General features: G+C 72.1%; 2 protein-coding genes across 2 annotated transcripts; both read right to left on the reverse strand.

The window, feature by feature from the left end:
* Nucleotides 1-112: 112 nt before the first annotated feature.
* MAST1 (microtubule associated serine/threonine kinase 1) lies at nucleotides 113-14,594 on the reverse strand. Its single transcript, XM_036400105.2, has 27 exons — nucleotides 14,465-14,594; nucleotides 13,875-13,906; nucleotides 12,896-12,984; nucleotides 12,228-12,303; nucleotides 11,661-11,739; nucleotides 11,143-11,309; nucleotides 10,514-10,589; nucleotides 9,810-10,016; nucleotides 9,489-9,590; nucleotides 8,584-8,698; nucleotides 8,132-8,199; nucleotides 7,956-8,041; nucleotides 7,263-7,471; nucleotides 6,477-6,615; nucleotides 6,207-6,339; nucleotides 5,620-5,785; nucleotides 4,961-5,062; nucleotides 4,751-4,873; nucleotides 4,313-4,422; nucleotides 4,084-4,202; nucleotides 3,737-3,924; nucleotides 3,405-3,584; nucleotides 2,656-2,888; nucleotides 2,157-2,279; nucleotides 1,858-1,994; nucleotides 1,642-1,784; nucleotides 113-1,452 (listed from the first exon to the last, which is right to left on the reverse strand). Exons 1-27 carry the CDS (start codon nucleotides 14,501-14,503, stop codon nucleotides 815-817), a joined length of 3,879 nt encoding a protein of 1,292 aa, XP_036255998.1. The 5' UTR covers nucleotides 14,504-14,594; the 3' UTR covers nucleotides 113-814.
* A 464-nt stretch (nucleotides 14,595-15,058) lies between these two features.
* On the reverse strand, nucleotides 15,059-18,027 carry RNASEH2A (ribonuclease H2 subunit A). The gene is made up of 8 exons (XM_036400107.1): nucleotides 17,895-18,027; nucleotides 17,684-17,755; nucleotides 17,278-17,404; nucleotides 17,052-17,139; nucleotides 16,694-16,831; nucleotides 15,928-16,015; nucleotides 15,706-15,829; nucleotides 15,059-15,304 (listed from the first exon to the last, which is right to left on the reverse strand). Exons 1-8 carry the CDS (start codon nucleotides 18,019-18,021, stop codon nucleotides 15,172-15,174), a joined length of 897 nt encoding a protein of 298 aa, XP_036256000.1. The 5' UTR covers nucleotides 18,022-18,027; the 3' UTR covers nucleotides 15,059-15,171.
* Between the last annotated feature and the right edge of the window lie 3,664 nt (nucleotides 18,028-21,691).

Genomic DNA, 21,691 nt, shown 5'->3' on the forward strand with positions numbered 1-21,691 from the left:
CCGGGGGGTCCCGGGGGTCCGTGGGCGGTGGCCGCCCGCCATGACGCTTGTCCCCCCGCCCCGGTGTCCCCCCGGTGTCCCCCCGGTGTCCCCCCCGAAGCACGGCCGCGGCTCGGTGCTGTACAGCCTTTATTGGTCCCCGGGGCCCCCCCGGCGCCCCCGGCCCGGGGGGCGTTTGCATAGCGAGAACGGGGGGGGGGGGTGGGAGGGGACTGTGATGATGTCACGGGAGGGGGTGGTGATGTCACAGGCCGGGCTGGCCCTGGTGTGACGTCAGCACCGGGTGGAACCCGGGCGTCGCCCCCTCCGCCACACGGTTGTCACTGCAGCTGCGGCGTCACCGCCCTCACGCCTTCGGTGACGTCACGGCCGTGATGTCACCACTCAAATGCCACCGGTGATGCCACGGCCGTGACATCATCGATCCCGCTGCGGCCGTGACGTCATGATCGATATATGACGTCACGATCCCCGCCCCCCGTGACATCAGAGCAGCGCCCGTGCCCCTCCCGTGACAGGGGTGCTGTGACGTCATCACCGGGAGCCAAAACCGGGGGCAAACGGGAGACCGGGGGGGGGGGGGGAGGGAGAGGGGGAGAGGGGCGTCGCCCTGGGGGGGGGGGGATTGTCCGGGTCGATGACATCACACCGGGCGGGTGCCGGGTCGGTGACGTCACACGGGGGGGTGTCACAGTATTAACCCTTGGCGTACGCGGGGAGGGGCGGGGGGCGCGACCCCCGCATGCCTGGGGGTCCCGGGGTGCCCCCCCCTATTTACAACCGGGGCTCCGGGGCGGGGGGGCTCGGGTCAAGCTCAGCGCCCGGGGGGGCCCGCGGCGCTCCGGGGGTCCCCGGGGGTCGCACCGGGCCCCACCACCACGATGGGCACCGGGGCCGCCGCCCCGCGCTCGTGCTCCTGCACCGGGCTCAGCGCCTTGGGCGGGCCCCGCGCCCCCCGCTCGGGCTCCTCCCCTCCCGGCGGCGGCGGCTCCGGCCCGGGGGGGCCCCCGAGCAGCAGCGGCAGCTCCTGCCGGCCCAGGCGGCGGGCGGGCGCCGCGGGCGGCGGCGGCGGCTCGGCCGGGCCCTCGCCGTCCCACTCGGCCAAGCTCTGCAGCGGCGGCTCGGCCGGGAAGTCCTTGCGGGGCGGCTCCAGCCCCAGCTTGCGGGGCGGCCCCGGCGCCGCCTTCTCGGGGAGCCCGCGGCGGGCGAGGCGCGGGGACTCGGCGGCCTTGGGGTGCAGCTTGGCGGGGAAGGCGGGCGGCGAGGCGGCGGGCGGCGAGGGCGTGTGGGCGAGCGGCGAGAGCGGGATGCTGCCGGCGGAGCGGCACCGCGCCGCCCGGTACTGCCGCTGCAGCTTCGGCGACAGCCCCTGCAGGGAGCTCGGCCGCAGGTGCGGCCCCGCCGGCGACGGCGGAGCGCTGGAGCCCGGAGAGCTGCTGGGCGGGGAGGCCCCTGCGGGGAACGGGGTCAGGGTGCGGGGAACGGGACTGGGCACCGAGCACCAGGACCGGGCATCGAGCACCGGGCATTGAGCACCGGGCATCGGGCACCGGGCCCCGTTCCCGAGCCCCCGCCCCTTTCCCGGTAACGCCCGCCCCCGTTGCTCTTGGCCCCGCCCCCTCCCTTGGCCCCGCCCCTTACCGGGGTCGCGCGCCCGCGCGTGCGTGGGGGAGGCGGGCAGCGAGTCGGAGGAGGAGAGCGAGCGGCTCAGTGACGTCAGCGAGCGGCTCGTGTGCAGCAGCGAGGCCTGGCGCGCCAGGTGCCGGAACAGCGCGCTGCGCCGCCTGGCGGCCGGGAGGACCGTCAGCACCGCCGAGCCTCCCGGTGCCCCCCGCGCCCCCCGCGCCCCGGGCCCACCTCTCGTGGCCGCTCCCGGTGCCCCCCCGCCGGTTCCTCCGGGCCATCTTGGCGCGGGCGCTGCGGCGCCGCGCGGGGCCCAGGCGGATCGAGGTGTTCTCCAGCGGCGTCGTTGTCACCAGCACCTTGGTCCCGCTCTGGGCGACAGAGGGTCACGGGGGGGGGACCCCCAACACCCCCCCCCCCCCGCCACCGGGGCTCACCCCCTGGTCGTGGCTGACCTGCCATGACCCTGCCGTGACCCACGACCCCCCAAACCTCTGACCCCTGTGACCCCCGAGCCCCCCCGGCGCCCCCACCTTGAGGATGAGCTCCACCACCTCGGTGTGCACCAGCCCGTGCACCGGCTCCCCGTTCACGTGCGTGATCAGGTCCCCTGCGCACAGCCCGGCCTCCTGCGCGGGGCCGCCCTCCTCCACGTGCTGCGCCCCAAAACCGGGGTCACCCACGGGGCACGGGACCCCCGGAACCCCTCCCGTGTCCCCCAAACCGGGGTCACCCACACAACGCACCCGCATCGCCTCACCCCGCACCCCCCACCGGTCCCCCGCACGTCCTCCCGTGTCCTGCTGTGTCCCCACAGGTCCCTCCGTGTCCCCCGACCCAAATGACACTGGGCGCTGCCACCCCCACCTGTCCCCCCTTGTCCCCAACCCGTCCATGTCCCTGTCCCTGACCTGTCGGGCGCTGCTACCCACCCCAAAAATCTGCTGTCCCCGTGTCCTCCTGTGTGTCCCCAGTGTCCCCATGTCACCCCGTGTCCCCCCGTGTCCCCAGTGTCCCCCCCGTGTCCCTGACCCAGACGACGTGGTGCACGCTGTACACGTCGCTGTCGCCCAGGTAGACGCGGATGGCTCTCAGGGTGAAGCCGAATTTCTTGCCGGGCCGGGGGATGGCGATGGGCGAGCGCGGCGGCGCCGCCACGGCCGGGGCGAGCTCCCGGCCCGGGGACGAGTCCCGCGACGAGGGGTCCGAGGAGAGCGAGCGCGGCGACATCGGGCTGCCCAGCGGGGACGAGCCGGGCGCCTCCCCTGCGCCCCCAGAGCCCGCTGAGCGACACCCCAAAAACACCGCGGGGACACCCCAAACCCACCGCGGGGACACCCCAAACCCACCGCGGGGACACCCCAAAACCACCGCGGGGACACCCCAAATCCACCGCAGGGACACCCCAAAGACACCCCGGGATACCCCAAAAACACCGCGGGGAGAGCGGGGACGCCCACGAGACCGGGGACACCCCAAAAAACACCCCCGGGAGACCCCAGAGCCCACAGGGCACCAGGGACAGCCCCGGGACCGGGGACCCCCCCCACCCGTGGGACTGGGGGTCCCAACACCCACAGAACCCCCAAGGGAGACCCCCAGCCCCCCTCCCGTGAGGACCCTGGGTGTTTGGGGTCCTTTGGGGAGGGTCCTTTAGGGGGGTTCCGGGGGGATTTGGGGTCCCGGGGGGATTTGGGTTCCCGGGGAGGGTCCCGGGGGTATTTGGGCTCCCCGGGGAGGGGTCTCGGGTGGATTTGGGGGGTCCCGGGGGTGTCACCCACCGCTGGGGATGATGACGGACAGCGCTGTGGCCGACGCCGACTTGGTGACCTTGCCGGGGGCGCGGGGGCTCCGTTTGTCGCCGCCAGGCTCGGCGGGGGCCACCCCCGGGTGCCGCGGCCGCCGCAGCCCCAGCTCGGTGCGGGGGGGGGGCGGCTCCGGGCCCCGCGGGCCTCGCTCCGCTACCGGGGGGGGGGGGGAGACACAACACGGGGCGGTGAAGGGACCGGGGGCTCACCGGAGACCCCTCCCCACATCCCCGGGACTCACCGGAGACCCCTCCCCACCTTCCCGAGATTTACCGGAGACCCCTCCCCACCTTCCCGGGACTCACCCGGCGGCTCCTCGGGGGTCCCGTCGGGGGCTCCGTTGCGGGGGGGGCTCGGCCGCTCCTCGGGGGGGGGCGCGGGGCGCGGCTCCAGCAGCGCCGAGAAGCGGCGGCGCGCGCCCGGGGGGGGGCTGCCCTCGCCCTCGGGGGGCGGCGCCCCCCCCTCGCCCGGTGCGCCCGCCGAGCGGTGCTTCCTGCGGGGACACGGCCGGGACGGGCGTGAGGGAACCCCCGTGCAGCCCCGAGCCCCCCCGGGACCCCCCCGGTACCCCCCGGTACCCCCCGAGACCGCCCGAGCCCCCTGGGACCACCCGGGACCCCCCGGCACCCCCCCGGGCCCCCCCGGCTCGCACAGCTCCGGTGATCCGGTTCTCCAGCCGCGCTCCCGGGCGAAGCCGTCCCGTCTCCCCTCGTCCCGCGGGCGCCCCTTGGCCTTGGGCTCCTGCGAGAGCTGCTCCAGGCTGCTGTACACCTGCGGGAGGGCCCCTGCTCACACCTGGGCGCACCTGGGCACCCCCAGGCACCCCCGGGCACCCCCGGGCACCCCCGGGCACCCCTGGGCACACCCGGGCCCGGCCCCACCTTGCTGAAGCGCGGCGAGCAGGACGAGAACTGCCGGATCTCCACGGGCTCGTCCTCGGTCGTGTCCTCGTCCTCGTACGACGTCACGTGGGGGTACCTGTCCGACCGCGCTGGGGGGGGGGGGACAGGTGTGAGGGGGGGTCTCAGGTGTTTGGGGGGGGCACAGCTGGGGGGGGCTGGGGGTCCCGGGATGTTCCAGGGGGTCCCGGGATGTTCCAGGGGGTCTCGGGATGTTCCAGGGGGTCCTGGGGTGTTCCAGGGGGTCCCGGGATGTTCCAGGTGGTTCTGGGATGTTCCAGGGGGTTCTGGGGGTCCCAGGGAGGCTCCCGGGGCTGATCCAAGGGGAGCCCCAGGGACGTCCCCAAGTGGGGATCCCGTGGTGGGTCCGGGGGGTCCCGCGGGGGTCCCGGGGGTGCCGGGGGTCCCTCCCTCACTCACTGTCGAAGTAGCTCGTGTCCTCCTCGGACTCCAGGTGCGGCACGAACTCGGCTTTCTGCCGCAGCAGCCCCGTCCAGTCGAGGGTGGCGAAGAATCCGTGAGCCTTCACCTCCTGAGCGCCCCCTGCGCGGCACCGCCCGTCACGGGGGGCCCGGGGGGGGCCCGGGGGTACCGGGGGGGGCTCGGGGGGCTCGGGGGGCTCAGTCTCACCTGCCCCGAGGCGCCGCAGCGGGTCCGGCTGCAGCAGGCAGGAGATGAGGTGCTGAGCGTCCGGGGGCAGCGCCTCGTCCCCCTCGGGCCACAGGATCTCGTCTGGGGGGACACGGACGGGGGGACACGGGGGGGGACACGGAGGGGACACAGAGGGGACACAGAAGGGACACAGCGGGGGGGACACAGAGGGGACAGCTGAGCACAGACACTGTACCTGGGATCGATCACCTGCCCTGTGTCCCCAGGGCCATACCTGGGATCACCTCCCCTGTGTCCCCCCCGTGTCCCCGTGTCCGTACCTGGGATCACCTGCCCTGTGTCCCCCCATGTCCCCTGTGTCCCCCCCATGTCCCCATGTCCATACCTGGGATCACCTGCCCTGTGTCCCCCCTGTGTCCCCATGTCCGTACCTGAGATCACCTGCCCTGTGTCCCCCCATGTCCCCTGTGTCCCCCCCACCATGTCCCCATGTCCGTACCTGAGGTCACCTGCTCTGTGTCCCCCCTGTGTCTCCCCATGTCCCCTGTGTCCCCCCGTGTCCCCATGTCCATACCTGAGGTCCCCTGCCCTGTGTCCCCCCCGTGTCCCCCCCATGTCCCCATGTCCGTACCTGAGGTCACCTGCCCCGTGTCCCCCCCATGTCCCCGTGTCCGTACCTGAGATCACCTGCCCGAAAAGCTCCTCGGGCGTGTCCCCGAAGAAGGGCACGCAGCCCACCAGGAACTCGTAGAGGACGATGCCCATGGCCCACCAGTCCACGGGCTTGCCGTAGCCCTGGCGCAGGATCACCTCGGGGGCGATGTACTCGGGCGTGCCGCACACCTGGGCACACGTGGGGACAGGTGGGCTCAGCAGGGACGTGGCCCTGAGCTGCTGCAGGCACACCCAGCTCCCCGGCCCTGTCCTGCCCTGGCACACCTGGACACCTGGGCGCACCTGGCACCCACCTGGGCATCCACGTGAGCACACCTGTGTCACCCACCAAGCACACCTGGGCGTACCTGAGCACACCTGAGCACACCCGGACACACCCGAGCATCCACTTGGGCACGCCTGGCACACCCGGGCACACCTGGCACACACCTGGGCACACCTGTGGCACCCACCCGTGCACACCTGGCCCACCTGCAGCACTCACCCAGGCACACCTGGCACACACCTGTGCACACCTGGCCCACCTGCAGCACTCACCCAGGCACACCTGGCACACACCCGGGCACACCTGGCCCACCTGAGCACCCACCTGCTTGTCGCGGAACTCGCGCGCGTCCTTCTCCATGTGCCCCTCGTACAGGTTGGTGGTCAGGCTCATCAGCCCCATCTTGGAGAGCCCGAAATCCGTCAGCTTCACGTGGCCCAGAGAGGTGATCAGGAGGCTGCAGGTGGGCGGGGCCAGGTGAGGGGGCGGGGCCCAGGTGGGTAGGGCGGGGCCCAGGTGGGCGGGGTGAGCCCAGATGAGCGGGGCGGGGCCCAGGTGAGGGGGCGGGGCCCAGGTGACCCCCCCAGCACACACTTGTCGGGTTTGAGGTCGCGGTGCACGATGCCGTAGGTGTGCAGGTACTCCAGCGCCAGCACGGTCTCGGCGAAGTAGAGCCGGGCCAGCTCCAGGGGCAGCGCCCCGATGTGCTTGAGCAGCGTGGCGCAGTCCCCGCCTGGGCACGGCACCGCCGTCACCGCGGTGCCCGGCCCCACATCCCCTATCGTGACATCCCGCCCCCTGTCGTGACATCCCGCCCCGTATCGTGACACCCAACCCCATATCCCGACACCCAACCCCATACCCTGATATCCATCCCCATATCCCCATCTCCATCCCCGTATCGTGACATCCCGCCCCGTATCGTGACATCCTGCCCCGTATCATGATATCCATCCCCATATCCCAATACCCAGCCCCATATCCCCATCTCCATCCCCGTATCGTGACATCCCGCCCCATATCCCGACACCCAACCCCATATCGTGATATCCATCCCCATATCCCCATCTCCATCCCTGTATCATGACATGCCACCCCATATCCCAACACCTATCCCTGTATCCCAACACCCGGCCCCATATCCCGACACCCAACCCCATATCATGACATCCATCCCCATATCCCCATCTTCATCCCCATATCGTGACATGCCACCCCATATCCCAATACCCAGCCCCATATCCCAAAGCCCCGCCCCATAGCACGACGCCCCGCCCCATATCCCCATCTCCATCCCCATATCGTGACGCCCCGCCCCGTATCGCCACTCCCCGCCCCGTATCGCCACTCCCCGCCCCGTATCGCGAGGCGCGGCCTCACCTTCCACGTACTCCATGACCATGCAGAGGTGGCGGCGGGTCTGGAAGGAGCAGAACATGCTGACCACGAAGGGGTTCTCGGCGAAGGTGAGGATGTCGCGCTCCACGAAGGCCTGGTGCACCTGGTTCCGCAGCAGCAGGTTCTGCTTGTTGATCTTCTTCATGGCGAAGCGCTGCCGCGTGGCCGTGTGCCGCACCAGGTACACCGCGCTGCCGGGGGGAGACAGGTGAGGGAGGGACCCCCGGGACCCCCGGGACCCCCCGGGATCACCGGGAACCCCCCCGGGATCACCGGGACCCCCGCACCAGGTACACCGCGCTGCCGGGGGGGGACAGGTGAGGGAGGGACCCCCGGGACCCCCGGGACCCCCGGGACCCCCCCAGGATCACCGGGACCCCCGGGACCCCCGCACCAGGTACACCGCGCTGCCGGGGGGGGGACAGGTGAGGGAGGGACCCCCGGGACCCCCGGGATCACTGAGACCCCCGCACCAGGTACAGCGCGCTGCCGGGGGGGGGACAGGTGAGGGAAGGACCCCTGGGACTGCCGGGAACCCCCCCGGGATCACCGGGAACCCCCCCGGGATCACCAGGATCACCGGGACCAGGTACACCGCGCTGGGGAGGGGACGGGTGAGGCTGAGACCCCCCCGGGACCCCCAGGACCCCTCCCCGGGACCCCCGGCCCCCTCACCCGTAGGCGCCGTTGCTGATCAGTTTGATGGTCTCGAAGTCGCTCTCACCTGGCGGCTCCTTGGGCCGGGGGGCGGCAGCGCGGCCCTGGGGGCGTGGGGGGGACAGGTGACATTGGGGGGGGGCACAGGTGACATTGTGGGGGACACTGGGGGGGACACGGGGGGCAGGGCCCACCTCAGCCCCCTCCTCGGGCTCGGGCGTGTTGGTGCCGCTGCTGTCGGGCTCCTCCAGGTGCAGCATGTCTGGGGGGGGGGGACACACACAGGTGTGGCACAGGTGTGTGAGGGGACAGCAGGGACACAGGTGTGGCACAGGTGTGTGAGGGGACAGCAGGGTCACAGGTGTGGCACAGGCGTGTGAGGGGACAGCAGGGTCACAGGTGTGGCACAGGCGTGTGAGGGGACAGCAGGGTCACAGGTGTGCCCCCTCATACCTGCCTGTGTCCCTACACCTGTCCTGAACCCCCTGCTCCACACCTGTCCCCATACCTATCCCCCCACACCTGTCCCCCCTGTACCTGTCCCTGTCCCCACACCTGTCCCTGTCCCCACACCTGTCCCTGTCCCCCCTGTACCTGTCCCTGTCCCCCTGTACCCGTCCCTGTCCCCACACCTGTCCCCCCGTACCTGCGCGCGCCCCCCGGGCCCGGCCCAGCTGCCTCAGCAGGTACCGGGGGGTGTCGGCTCTCAGGGGCCCCTCGGCCCGGCCCAGCAGCTGCGACAGCCCCGCGGGGTCAAACTCCTGCGGACAGGTGAGGGACAGGTGAGAGAGGGACAGGGACAGGGGAGACAGGGACAGGTGAGAGAGGGACAGGTGAGAGAGGGACAGGTGAGGGGACAGGGACAGGTGAGAGAGGGACAGGGACAGGTGAGAGAGGGACAGGGACAGGGGAGGGGACAGGTGAGAGAGGGACAGGGACAGGGGAGACAGGGACAGGTGAGGGACAGGTGAGAGAGGGACAGGTGAGGAGACAGGGACAGGAGAGAGAGGGACAGGGACAGGTGAGAGAGGGACAGGGACAGGTGAGAGAGGGACAGGGACAGGTGAGGGGACCCAGGGACAGGTGAGGGGACGCAGGCACAGGTGAGGGGACCCAGGGACAGGTGAGGGGACGCAGGGACAGGTGAGGGGACCCAGGCACAGGTGAGGGGACACAGGGACAGGTGAGAGAGGGACAGGGACAGGTGAGGGGACCCAGGGACAGGTGAGGGGACGGAGGCACAGGTGAGGGGACAGGGACAGGTGAGAGAGGGACAGGGACAGGTGAGGGGACACAGGGACGGGTGAGGGGACCCAGGCACAGGTGAGGGGACGCAGGGACAGGTGAGGGGACGCAGGCACAGGTGAGAGAGGGACAGGGACAGGTGAGGGGACACAGGGACAGGTGAGGGGACCCAGGCACAGGTGAGGGGACCCAGGGACAGGTGAGGGGACGCAGGGACAGGTGAGGGGACGCAGGGACAGGTGAGGGGACGGAGGGACAGGTGAGGGGACCCAGGCACAGGTGAGGGGACGCAGGTGCGGGGCTCACCAGGCACTCGAGCAGGCGCGCGGGCCGGGAGATGATGATGAGGAGCCGCTTCACCAGCTGCGTGATGAAGGCCACCTCCTCCGACTCGGAGCGCTCGTAGGCCTGAGGGGACACGGGGGGGACATTTGGGGGGCCCAGGGGGCGCCTGGGGGTCCCCCCGGTCCCTGCTCAGTCCCTCCCGACCCCATTGGGTTCCACAGGGTCCCCTTGGTCCTTTCTGGCCCCCGCTGGCCCCCATTTTTGCCCCCTTTGGCCCCTCACTGTCCAGCGTTGTCCCCCCCTGTCCCCCCCTGTCCCCAGGTGTCCCCGGTGTCCCCTCACGTCCTGCAGCAGCCTCTCCATGCTCTCCTGCAGCTCGCAGAAGTACCCGGCCGTGATGAGGCCGTGCCGGGCCGTGGCCAGGCAGTCCCGGGCCAGCTCCACCAGCTGGTGCTGGATGAAGCTCAGGGCGCCGTCGGCCAGGGGCGTCCCCCCGGGGCCGCAGCCGCGCACGAACTCCTCCAGGCGCTCCTGCATCTGCGCCGTGGCCTGGGGGACACCGGGGGGAGTGAATGGTGACCCCATGGTGACCCCGGGGTGACCCCAGGGTGACCCCACGGTGACCCCAGGGTGACCCCAGACCCCACAGTGACCCCACGGTGACCCCAGGGTGACCCCAGACCCCATGGGGACCCCATAGTGAACCCATGGTGATCCCAGGGTGACCCCATGGCACCCCAGAGACCCTGTGGGGACCCCAGGGTGACCCAGACTGACCCCATAGTGACCCCATGGTGACCCCATGGTGACCCCATGGCACCCCAGAGACCCCGTGGTGACCCCGTGGTGACCCCATAGGGACCCCATAGCACCCCACAGGCACCCTGAGACCCCATAGCCACCCCACGGCCACCCCACAACCTCCCCCAGACCCCATAACCGCCCCCATGACCACCCCACACCCCCATAACCACCCCCATGGCCACCCCCAGCCCCATAACCGCCCCCATGGCCACCCCCAGCCCCCCGGGTGCCCCCAGCCCCACCTTGGGGAACCTCTCCTTGTACACGTGGTTCATCATCACGATCTCGTTGTCGTGGGACGAGGGCGAGCGCCCGGGGCTGGGACGGGGGGGGCGCAGCTGGCACCGGCGGGACCCCCGAAGGGCCTCCCCCCACCCTCCCCGGGCCCCCAGGACCCCCCCATTGCACCCCTGATGGCCGCGGGGTCGCCCCAGAGTCCCCGAGCTTGGGCGAGCCCCAAATCCCGGCCCCTCCATAAATCCAGGGTGTCCCTCCACTGTCCCCAGTCGCGCAGTGATCCCCCAAATTCCCCCCCAAATTCCCCCCAAAATCCCCCCCAAATTCCCCCCCAAAATCGCCCCCAATTCCCCTCGAAATCCCAGCCCCTCTCTAAGCCCACAGTGTCTCCCCGCTGTCCCCATCCCTGCTGTGATCCCCCCCAAATCCCCCCCATTTTCCCCCAAATCCCCCCCAATTTCTCCCCAATTTCCCCCAAATCCCCCCCCAAATCCCCCCATTTCCCCCCCAAATCCCCCCAATTCCCCCCCAAATCCCCCCCCCAAATCCCCCCATTCCCCCAATTTCTCCCCAATTTCCCCCCCATTTCCCCCCAATCCCCCTCCCCCGTGCCCCCCCCGGAGCCGGGTCCCACCTGAGGCTGCGGGATCGGGGTCTGGGGGCGGCCGCGCCCCCCCGGGCCCCCCCATCCTCCTCGGCGAGGCTCTCGGAGCTGCCGAAGTGCCGGGACAGGAACCGCAGCTCCTCGGCCGTGGGCTGGGCCGGCAGCTGGTGCAGCCGCTCCTGCGACGAGCACGAGGACTGCGGGGGCCGGGGGTCAGCGCGCCGGGACCCCCAACAACCCCCGGGACCCCCAAACCACCCCCGGGACCCCCAAACCACCCCCGGGACCCCCGGATCCCCCGGGACCCCCGGGTCAGCCCGCACAGGGACCCCCAAAAACCCCCGGGACCCCCAGGCTGTGGGGTCAGCGCACCTCGGGACCCCCAAATCGCCCCTGACCCCCCAGAGCCCCCCATGTCACCCCCAGCCCCCTTTGGAGCCCACATCGCCCCGGCGCCCCCAGACCCAGCAGGGCCCCCCCAGACCCGGCACGGCCCCCCCAGACCCAGCAGGGCCCCCGGGGGGCTCCGGGGGTCGCGCCCCCCTCACCGAGACGGTGGAGCTGGGGGTGTTGGTGCCATAGCCCGAGGAGGGCAGCGAGGCCAGCGACCAGCGGCGCCCGTCGGCCCTGCCGAGGGAGGGGGCGTCAGGGACGGACCGGGACAGCCCAGAGACAGCCCAGGGACAAACCGGGACAGCCCGGGATACCCCCAGGTACAGCCGGGGATACACCGGGAAACACCGGGACGGACCAGGGACAAACCGGGATACCCCCAGGGACAGCCGGGGACAGACCAGGGACAAACAGGGTCAGCCCGGGACAAGCCGGGACAGCCGAGAGACAGCCCGGGATAACCCCAGGGACAGCCCGGGATAACCCCAGGGACAGCCCAGGGGGACCCCGGGATACACCGGGACGGACCAGGGACAAACCGGGACAGCCCAGGGTCAGCCCGGGGACAGCCCAGGACACCCCCAGGCACCCCCAGAGTCCCCCGGACACTGGGGACACCCCCGGACCCCGAGGTTGTCTCCGAGCCCCCCGCCCACCCCCCCGGTGTCCCCCCCGGTGTCCCCCCCGTGTCCCCCCCGGTATTCCCGGTGCCCCCCCCTCACCGGCGGGACGCTCCGAACGAGAAGTGCGCGGGGGCGCTGGGGGAGAAGTTTCTGGGGCTGTCCTGGGGGCTCGTACCTGGGCACAGGTGCGGTGACGTCACCGCCGCGCCCTCGCAGGCCACGCCCCATCCTGCGGCTGGGCGGAGCCAAACTCTTGGGACACGCCCCAGGGAAAAGGCGGGGGGGGGGGGGGTGGAGGCAGGAGGGACCCCAAGGGTGGGGAGGGGTCCCCAGAGGTCATGGGGGGGTCCCGGCAGTTTGGGGGGGGCTGGGGGGACTCTGGGGACACCTGGGGGGGGGTCGGGGGCACCTGGGGGGATTTGGGGACACCTGAGGGGTTCAGGGGCACCTGGGGGGTTCAGGGGCACCTGGGGGGATTTGGGGACACCAGGGAGGGGCTGGGGACACCTGGAGGGATTTGGGGACACCTGGGGGGGGTCAGGGGCACCTGGGGGGGATCGGGGGCACCTGGGGAGATTTGGGGACACCTGGGGGGGTCGGGGGGTTCTGGTGGGGTCGGGGGCACCGGGGAGGGGTCGGAGACACCTGGAAGGGGTTGAGGACACCTGGGGCGGGTCGGGGGTACCCGGGGCGGGTCGGGGGATACCGGGGGGGTCGCGGGGGCGCCCGGGGGTCGCGGGGGCGCCCGGGGGTCGCGGGGGTCTCACCGATGTGCCCGGGCAGCGGCGAGTGCGGCCGCGGCAGGGTGGGGGAGGTGCTGGTCAGGATCAGACTCTTCCGGTTGCTCGTGCGGCAGCTGAGGGGGGGGCGGGGGGGGGGGTCAGGACCCCCCGGGACCCCCCCCACAAAGGGACCCCTCCCCCCCCCACAGGGACCCCCCACTACGTCACCGGGCTGGGGGAGGGGGGCACCAACAGCCCCCCCCCCACACCCCAAAATATCGAGGGGGGCAATAACGGGGGGGAGGGGGGGGAACAGCGGCCGGGGGGACTCGGGGGAGGATGAGGAGGGAGAGGGAGGGTGAGGAAGGACGGGCAGGGATTGAGGAGGAGGATGAGGATGAGGATGAGGATGAGGAGGGAAGGGGGACGAGCACGGGGATGAAGGAGGGAGAGGATGAGGATGGAGCGGGGATGAAGGTGGGGAAGGATGAGGATGAAGGCTGAGGATGGGGATGGAGGATGAGGATGGACACGGAGGATGAAGGATGAGGATGGACACAGAAGATGAAGGATGAGGATGAGGACGGACATGGAGGCTGATGATGAGGATGAAGCTGGGGCTGAGGATGAGGATGGAGGCTGAGGCTGAGGCTGAGGCTGAGGATGGACACGGAGGCTGAGGCTGAGGATGAGGATGGACACGGAGGCTGAGGCTGAGGCTGAGGCTGAGGATGAGGATGGACTCGGAGGCTGAGGCTGAGGCTGAGTGCGGCGCGGGAGGAAGGCCGGGCCGCTCCCCGGTACCTCTTGGTGCGGCGGAACATGCTGCCGCTGCTGCTGCTGCTGCTGCTGCCGCTGCTGCCGCCGCCCGCCGGGATCGGCACCGGGGGCTCCGGGGGGGCCCGGGGGGGCTCCGGGGCGGCGGCGGGGCGGGGGGGGGCGGGGGGGCCGCGGCGGCTGCAGTGGGCGGGGCCGGGGGCGGGGCCTGGGGGCGCAGTGGGTGGGGGGCGCGGGGGGGTCTCACCTGCTGCTCTTCCGCGGCAGCGGCAGCTCCTTCTGTAATAACGGGGGAGCGGCTGGGGGGCGGCCCGGGAGCCCCCGGCCCCCGGTACCGGCCCGGCCCCGGGGGGGCTCCGTGGCCTCCGTGCCCCCCTCCCGGGGCCGCCCGCTGCACGAACCCCCCCGGATCGGGCGGCCCCGGACACCCCCGGGCCCGCGGCGCCCTCCGGTACCGGGCCCGCATCGCCCCCCCGCCCCCGGTGCCGGCCGCGCCCGGACCGACCTTCCCGGTACCGGCCCCGCCCGGTACCGCCCTGCGCTGCCCCCCCTGCGGGAGGGCCTGCGGTGCCCGGTGGCGATCGCATCCCTCCGGTACCGACCCCCGCCAGCTCCGATACCCCCGGTACCGGTCCCCGCATCCTCCGGGACCGACATCCCGCCCGGTACCGATGCCCTCCCGGTACCCGTTACCCTCCCGGTACGGACACCCCGGTCCCGAACCCGGTCCCGAATCCCCGGTACCGATTCCCCGCCCGTTCCGGTACCGGTGCCGGCGCCGCCATCCCCGGTTCCCCCCCGTCCCCTCAATAACAACCCCCCCCCCGCTCCCGGTACCTGCAGCCGCCGCCGCCGGATCACGCCCGAATCGTCCATGGCGCCGCTGCCGCTGCCGGTCCCGGTGCCTCCGCCGGTCCCGGTGCGGGGGGGTCCCGGCCTCGCTGTCCCCCCCCCCGCAGCCCCCGGTACCCGCAGCCCCCCCCCCCTTCAGCCGCCCTCCGCCATCGCCCGGGACCCCCGGGAGGCCCCGCCCCGGCCCCGCCCCCAGCGCCACGCCCTGGCCACGCCCAGCCCCGGGCCCGAGGGCGCCCCCCAGCGGCGGGGGCGGCTCCGCCCAGTCCCGGTGCCCCCCCCGCCCCTCCCGGTCCCGCTGTCCGCGGTGCTGAACGGGGAGGGGAGGGGTCCGCGGCCCCCCCGGCGCTGAAACCCCCCAAAAACCGGCCCCGAACGGGGGGATGGGGGTCCTCGGGACACCCCCGGTGACCCCCCCGGTGTCCCCCCCCCTCCCCGGTCATTCCCCAATCCCGGGGCTGAGGCCACGGCGCTCTCCAGGGCCCCTACACGGGGGGCACAAACCCCAAATCCCTTCAGCTCCAGGGGGTCCCTGTGCCCCCCCCCGCCCCGAACACGACCGGAAATAAAAAGGCGACATTTGGGGTGTTTTAAAAATGCTTTATTAAAAAACAACACTCTGGGTCTGGGCGCCCCTTTTCGGGGGGTATTTCCCCCATTTTGGGGGGGTATTTCCCCCATTTCGGGGGGGGTCACAGCTCGGCCAGCGGCCGCAGGCTGCGCTCCTGGAAGAAGCGGTGGGGGGGGCGCCGGGGGGGGCTCCGGGCGAAGTAGGAGAGCACCGAGGGGGGGGCACCGGGGTCCTCCGGGGGGTCCTCGTCAGCCCTGGGGAGGGGGGGAGGGCAGGAGGGGAATGTTCCCCCCCCCATCCTGACCCCCCCCCATCGCACCCACGGGACCCCCCCAGTTCCACAGGGATCACCCCCCTCCGACCCCCACCCCCAGGACCTGCCTGTGCCCCCCCCAGGACCCCCCAATATCCCCCCATGCCCCCTCGGTGCCCTCCATGCACCCCCTGTACCCCCCCAGGACCCCCCATATCGCCCCCCGCCCATCAGGACCCCCCATATCCCCCCCCTATCCCCCCAGGACGCCCCCCGTGCCCCCCAGGACCCTCCCCGTGCCCATCAGGACCCCCCATATCCCCCCCATATCCCCCCCAAACCCCCCCCGTGCCCCCCAGGCCCCCCCCGTGCCCCCCAGGACCCTCCCCGTGCCCCCCGTACCACAGCACCGGGACCCCCTCCCTCTGCAGCAGCGCCTGGGCCGTGCCCCAGCTGAACCGCACGAGCTGGGGGAACCCAAACACCGGCTCCAGGTTCCTCCTCAGCCACTCCTTGGTCTTGGGGTCTGCAAAGGTGGGGGGGGGGGGGGGGGGGGCGTGTCAGGGAGACCCCAAAATTGGGGACCCCCCCCCCCTCCCCACCCCTGCACCCCCCCCTCCCCACCATTGGGGTATCCGGAGCCGTAATCGCGGTCGGGGTCCCCCAAATCTTCCACGAAGTTCCAGTGGAGCACGGCCCGGTCCCGGGCGACCTGGGGGGGGCACGGGGGGCTCTGAGGGGCTGGGGGGGCTCAGGGGGGGCTCAGGGGAGAGGAGGGTCCTGCCCTCCCCCCCCCCCCGCAAAAACTCAGGGGTTTGGGGGGGCCCTGGGAAGGGAGGGGGGGTCGGGGGTCAGTGCAGGGGGGTTGGGGGTGCAGGGGGGTCAGTTCGGGGGGGTCTCGGAGGGGTCAGGGCGTCAGTTCAGGTGTTTGGGGGGGGTCAATTCAAGGGGTTTGGGGGCTGTTGGTGCTGGGGGGGTCAGTTCCAAAGGGGTCAGTTCAGGGGGTCAGTTCTGTGGTTTGGGGGGGGTCAGTTCTGGGGGGGTCATTTCTGGGGGGCTCAGTTCTGGGGGGGCTCAGTTCTGGGGGGGTTCATTTCTGGGGGGGGTTCATTTCTGGGGGGTTCAGTTCTGGGGGGGCTCAGTTCTGGGGGGGTTCATTTCTGGGGGGCTCAGTTCTGGGGGGGGTTCAGTTCTGGGGGGCTCAGTTCTGGGGGGGCTCAGTTCTGGGGGGGTTCATTTCTGGGGGGTTCAGTTCTGGGGGGGGTTCAGTTCTGGGGGGGGTTCATTTCTGGGGGGTTCATTTCTGGGGGGCTCAGTTCTGGGGGGGGTTCATTTCTGGGGGGCTCAGTTCTGGGGGGCTCAGTTCTGGGGGTCCCTCTGGCGCCCCCACCTTGGCGCAGATGCTGGCGGCGCTGACCGTGGGGAACAGCGCGTCGGCCTTGGGGCGCACGGTGACCCCCAGCCCCGGGAAACGCTGCCGCAGCTTCGCCTCGTACTTGTCTGCAGGTCCCACCGTGTCCACAAACACCTGGGGGACCCCCAGGACCCCCCGCAAATTACCCTGGGAGCTCCCGATTGCCCCGGACCCACCCCAACCACCCCGGATCCCAAAATCCCCCCCTGCTCCCCGACCCATCCCGACTCCCCAAACCCCCCAAAAAAGCTCCTTGACGCACCCATCCCACCCTGTCCCACCCTCCCTTCCTAAAAGCCCCCCAGACCCCACCTGGGCCCCCCCCAAACCCCACCTGGGCCACCTGCACCCCCGAGTCGAGCACGAACTGGATGAGCTCCGTGGCCGTGTCGTGGGACAGCTCGTTCAGGTTGTACTTGGCTCTGCGAGGGGGGGTCGGGGGGGCGTCACCCCCGAATCAGCCCAAACTGGGGGGAGCCAGGGTGGGGGGGGGGGTCGAGGGGCTCAAGGGGGGCTCCCCGAGCATCGGGGTCCCCCCGGGATTTTGGGGGGGCTCTCACCGCTGCTGCATGCAGGCCGAGATGTGGGCGGGGGGCAGCACCTGCAGCGCCCACCCCACCCAATCCCCCGCGGCCTCCAGGAGCCCAAAGCGCCGCTCCCGCTCCGCCTCCGACAGCGTCTTCGAGTCTGGGGGGCCGGGAGGGGTGAGGGACCCCCGGGAACCCCTCGGGACCTCCCTGGGACCCCCACAGCTCCCCCAGAACCCCTCGGGACCCCCACAGCTCCCCCAACCCACCCCTGGGAGCCCCAACGCACCCCTGGGACCCCCGGAACCCCCACAGCTCCCTCGGGACCCCCCGAGCCCCCCAACCCCCGTTCCTGTGACCCCCCCCCCGTCCTTCCCACTCAGCCCCCCGGACCCCCGGGTCCCCCCAAACCCCTCCGGGACCCCCGGGCAGGCCCCACCTGCCACCCCCAGCGCCTCCAGATCCTCCACTTTGTCCTCGGGGCAGAAACAGACGGCGTAAACCATCGGGCCTGGGGGGCACCGGGGCGGTCAGAGGGGACCCCGGGGCACCGGGACCCCCCCACTCAACCCCCGGTGCACCGGAGCCCTCTCGGCGCCCCGTGCAGCCGCCCCCGGCCCGGTTCGGCCCGGTTCCCGTCCCGGTCTCACCGAGCACCGGCCCCCGGCCCGCCTCGTCCACGCCGAGCGCGCAGGGCCGGGCGCGGCACGGGCCGGGCACGGCGGAGGCGAAGCGGCCGCCGCTCGCCGGGTCCCGCTGCAGCGCGGAGAGCGCCATGGCGAACGGGAACGGGGCGGGGCCTAACGGGGCGGCTCCCCAAATCCCGCCAATCACGGCGCGGGCGCGAGGTGAGGGGGCGTGGCTTCGTTTAGGGGCGGGGTTTAGCGGGGGCTGCGCACTCGATAGTGGCGCCATTTCTCGGGGGCGGTGCTTAACGGAGCGAGGCGGGGTTTAACGGAAAGGGCGGGGTTTAACGGGCCGGGATGCCCCCCCGGGGGGGCTGAAGGGATTCCCGGGATCGGTGCAGCACCGGAAAGGCCGGGGGGGGCTCCCGGGATCGGTGCAGCACCGGGAGAGACGCGGGGTGGAGGGTCCGGGGAGGGTCCCCGGGACGGCGGAGGCGGGCACGGGGTCCCGGGACGGTCCCGGGAAGGTCCCGGGAAGGGGGGACTGGCGGTGGGGGTGTCCCGGAAGCCTCGTGTCGCCCCCCCCGTCCGTCCGGGAAGCGCGGGAGGGGGTTCCCGGAACGGCCCCGCCCTCTCCCGCCTGCCCAAATAAGGGCATGATTGCGTCAGCGGGGAAAGCCCCGGCCCCGCCCACTTCCGTTGACGCCGGTGCACGCGGGGGGCTTCCCACGGGAGGGGGGAGGGGGGACCCGCTCGGCCCCGCCGCCCCCGGTGCAGCGCGACCAGAGCCGGTACCGCAATTATCATCATCATCATCATCATTATTATTAATAATTATTAAATACAAATGTACAAAAAAAAATCAGCAGCGACAACGAATCGCCCCCCGCCCCGGGACTGGGGGGTCGCCGGGGGCCGCTCCCCACCGGGGGGGTCCTGTAAACGTCACCGGGGGGGCTCCGCCCGCCCCTCCCGCTGAATCCCCGGTTCGGAGGGGCCCGACCCCTCCCCGAGAACCGCGGGGTCCCCAGGCCCAGCTGGGGGGGGCTCCAGGCCCCTCTTTGGGGGTCCCCACGCATCCCCCAGGCCCCGTTCCCGCCGGTCCCGAGGGTCCTGCCCCGGGGGGGGGGACATGGGGGGGGGGGGTCCTGCCGGTCCGTTACCCCCAGCCCGGGGGTCGCCCATCCTCGGGGGTCCTTTCAGGGGTCCCCAGCCCCTCCAAGTCCACGTTGGGGGGGTCTCTCGTGCAGTCCCCCCCTCTCTGAGGCGGCGGGGGCCGTGTCCACGGGGGTCTCACGGAGCATTCCGGTACCGCCGTGTCCATGGGGGTCCCATGCAGCATCCCGGTACCACCGTGTCCATGGGGGTCCCATGCAGCATCCCGGTACCGCCGTGTCCACGGGGGTCTCACGGAGCATCCCGGTACCGCCGTGTCCACGGGGGTCTCACGGAGCCTCCCGGTATCGCCGTGTCCCTGTCCCTGACCGGGGGCGTCCCCGCCGCTCGGTGCCCAGCCGGGAGCGGGGGTCGCCCCCCGGGGAAGGATCCAGCGCTGCCCCGGAGCCACCTCGGTGCCGGTTCTAGAAGCCGAGCGCGGCCCCGGGCGGCAGCGGGCATCCCGAGCCCGCGTGGTCGCGCACGGAGCCGCGGAGCCGCCGCACCTGGGCCCGCAGCACGGCCGCCGTGTCCGCCAGCTCGGCGTTCTGAGCGCGGAGCCCCCGGACGCGCTGCTCCAACCGCGCGATCCGCTCCAGCTTCCGCCGCCGGCACCGGCTCGCCGCCAGCCGGTTCCGCAGCCTCCGCCGCTCCGCCTGCAGCCGCTCCGGGGAATCCGCGCCCGGCTCCGCCGCCGCCTCCGCCGCCTCCGCTCCGGGGACCCCCGGGAAGGGTCCCCCCATCCCCGCCGCCGTCGTGCTCAGCGCCGGCGGCTCCGGGAGCGCCACGTTGGGCGGCCCCGGTTGGTGCAGCTCGTCCAGCGCTTGGGCGAAGCTGCCGGTGAATCCGTCGCGCTCGCCGGTACCGGGGTAGAAGAAGCCGCCGGTAGCGGCGCCGCTGCCGAAGAAGGCGCCGTCGGGGCACGGCGCCGGTTTGAGGCCGCGGAAGGGCTCCTGCGGGGGGCCCTGCGGCAGCGGCCCCGGTAAGGAGCCGTAGTCGGGCTCGGCGCGGCAGAAGCCGCCCGGGAAGGGCGCGGGGCGGTAGAACGGCGGCTCCATCCGGGAGCGGCGGGACTCGAACCCGCGGCCCCGCGCGGCACCCGCGGCTTTATGGGCGCGCGCGGCGGAAACGCGCCGCCATTGGCTGGGGGGGCGCAGGACACGCCCCCTTCGCAGGGACACGCTCATTCCGGCATGGACACGCCCCCAGCGGGAAAAGGGGCGGGGCCTGGGAGCATTTGGGGGGCACAGGTGGGAAAAGGGGGGGACAGGTGAGCAAGTGGGGGGGACAGGTGTGAGCAAGGAGAGGTCAGGTGAGGCCAAAGAAGGGGCAGGTGAGCAGGAGGGGGCTCAGGTGTGAAAAGCGGGGAGAACGTGCAAAGGGGGACAGGTGAGCGCCACGGGCGGGGGGGCAGGTGGGTGCCAGGGGCACAGGTGGGTGCCAGGGGTCACGTACCCGGCCATCCACACCTGTGTCACCTCCTGAGGTCACACCTGTGCCCTCGTGTCCCCTCCATGTCCCCACGTGAGTCACACGGGGCACCCCAGGACCCTCCAAAACCACCCTCCAAAACCACCCCAGGACCCCCAGAACAACCCCAGGACCCTCCAAAACCACCCCAGGACCCCCTAAGCCACCCCAGGACCCCCTAAGCCACCCCAGGACCCTCCAAAACCACCCCAGGACCCCCAGAACAACCCCAGGACCCTCCAAAACCACCCCAGGATCCTCCAAAACCACCCCAGGATCCCCTAAGCCACCCCAGGACCCCCTAAGCCACCCCAGGACCCCCAAAACCACCCCAGGAAGTCCCTGGGGTGGGGGGCCGTGCCCAAATGTGTTCGCCCCGTGTCCCCCCCGTGTCCCCGCGTGTCCCAGCCTGCACACGGGCACGCACGTGCTGGGGGAGGGACAGGGGGGTCCCCAGGACTTCCCGGCGGGGGGGGGGACAGGCCCCTGCTCCCCTCCCCCCCCGGATTTGAGGGGATTTTAGGGGATTTTGGGGCTGGGTTTTCCCTCCCGACTTCTCCTTCCCCGTGACTCAGGGCCTGGCCCCGCTGTGACCTCCCGGTGTCACCCCCGAAGTGACCCCCCCGGGGGGGGACAGGGGTCCAGGGGGGCCCTGGGGGGTTTGGGGGCTCTGGGGAGGGGTCCCGCTCCCGGGGAGGCCTCGGGGTGTCCTCCCCTCCCCCCCCCCCCCCCCAAAGTGACTTTTGGGGCCCCCAACGGCCCCAACCGCCACCGGGGTTTCGGGCTGGGGGGGCCCGGATGTCCGGTGGGGGCACGGCACCGGCGGGGGAGGGCCCAGGGCCAAACTGGGAGCACTGGGAGGGCGCTGGGGTCACACTGGGGGGGGGTGGGGGTTCAGCCTATACTGGGGGCATTGGGACGTCCCCAGGGCTATGCTGGGAGCACTGGGATGCCCCCAGACCATACTGGGAACATTGGGATGCCCCCAGACCATACTGGGAGCACTCGGATGCCCCCCGAGCCGCACTGGGATGTCCTCAGAGCAATACTGGGAGCACTGGAATGCCCCCACAGCCCTACTGGGAGCACTGGGATGCCCGCAGAACCTTACTGGGAACACTGGGGGGAGTTCCAGCACCTTACTGGGAGGACTGGGATGCCCCCACAGCCATACTGGGAGCACTGGGGGTGTTCCA

The sequence above is a fragment of the Molothrus ater genome, chromosome 36 (genome assembly GCF_012460135.2).
Source record: "Molothrus ater isolate BHLD 08-10-18 breed brown headed cowbird chromosome 36, BPBGC_Mater_1.1, whole genome shotgun sequence".
In the NCBI taxonomy this organism is placed as follows: domain Eukaryota; kingdom Metazoa; phylum Chordata; class Aves; order Passeriformes; family Icteridae; genus Molothrus; species Molothrus ater.

Excerpts from the sequence above, each read along its gene's own strand:
- MAST1 (XM_036400105.2), bottom strand. The coding sequence starts at position 14,503 with ATGGACGATTCGGGCGTGATCCGGCGGCGGCGGCTGCAG. Across the intron at positions 5,063-5,619 it reads TTTCGGGCAGGTGATCTCAG|ACGAGATCCTGTGGCCCGAG; the intron begins GTACGGACACGG and ends GTGTCCCCCCAG. Across the intron at positions 4,423-4,750 it reads GGACACGAGCTACTTCGACA|CGCGGTCGGACAGGTACCCC; the intron begins GTGAGTGAGGGA and ends CCCCCCCCCCAG.
- RNASEH2A (XM_036400107.1), bottom strand. The coding sequence starts at position 18,021 with ATGGCGCTCTCCGCGCTGCAGCGGGACCCGGCGAGCGGCGGCCGCTTC. Across the intron at positions 17,405-17,683 it reads GGAGGCGCTGGGGGTGGCAG|ACTCGAAGACGCTGTCGGAG; the intron begins GTGGGGCCTGCC and ends CCGGCCCCCCAG. Across the intron at positions 16,016-16,693 it reads CCGCCAGCATCTGCGCCAAG|GTCGCCCGGGACCGGGCCGT; the intron begins GTGGGGGCGCCA and ends TGCCCCCCCCAG.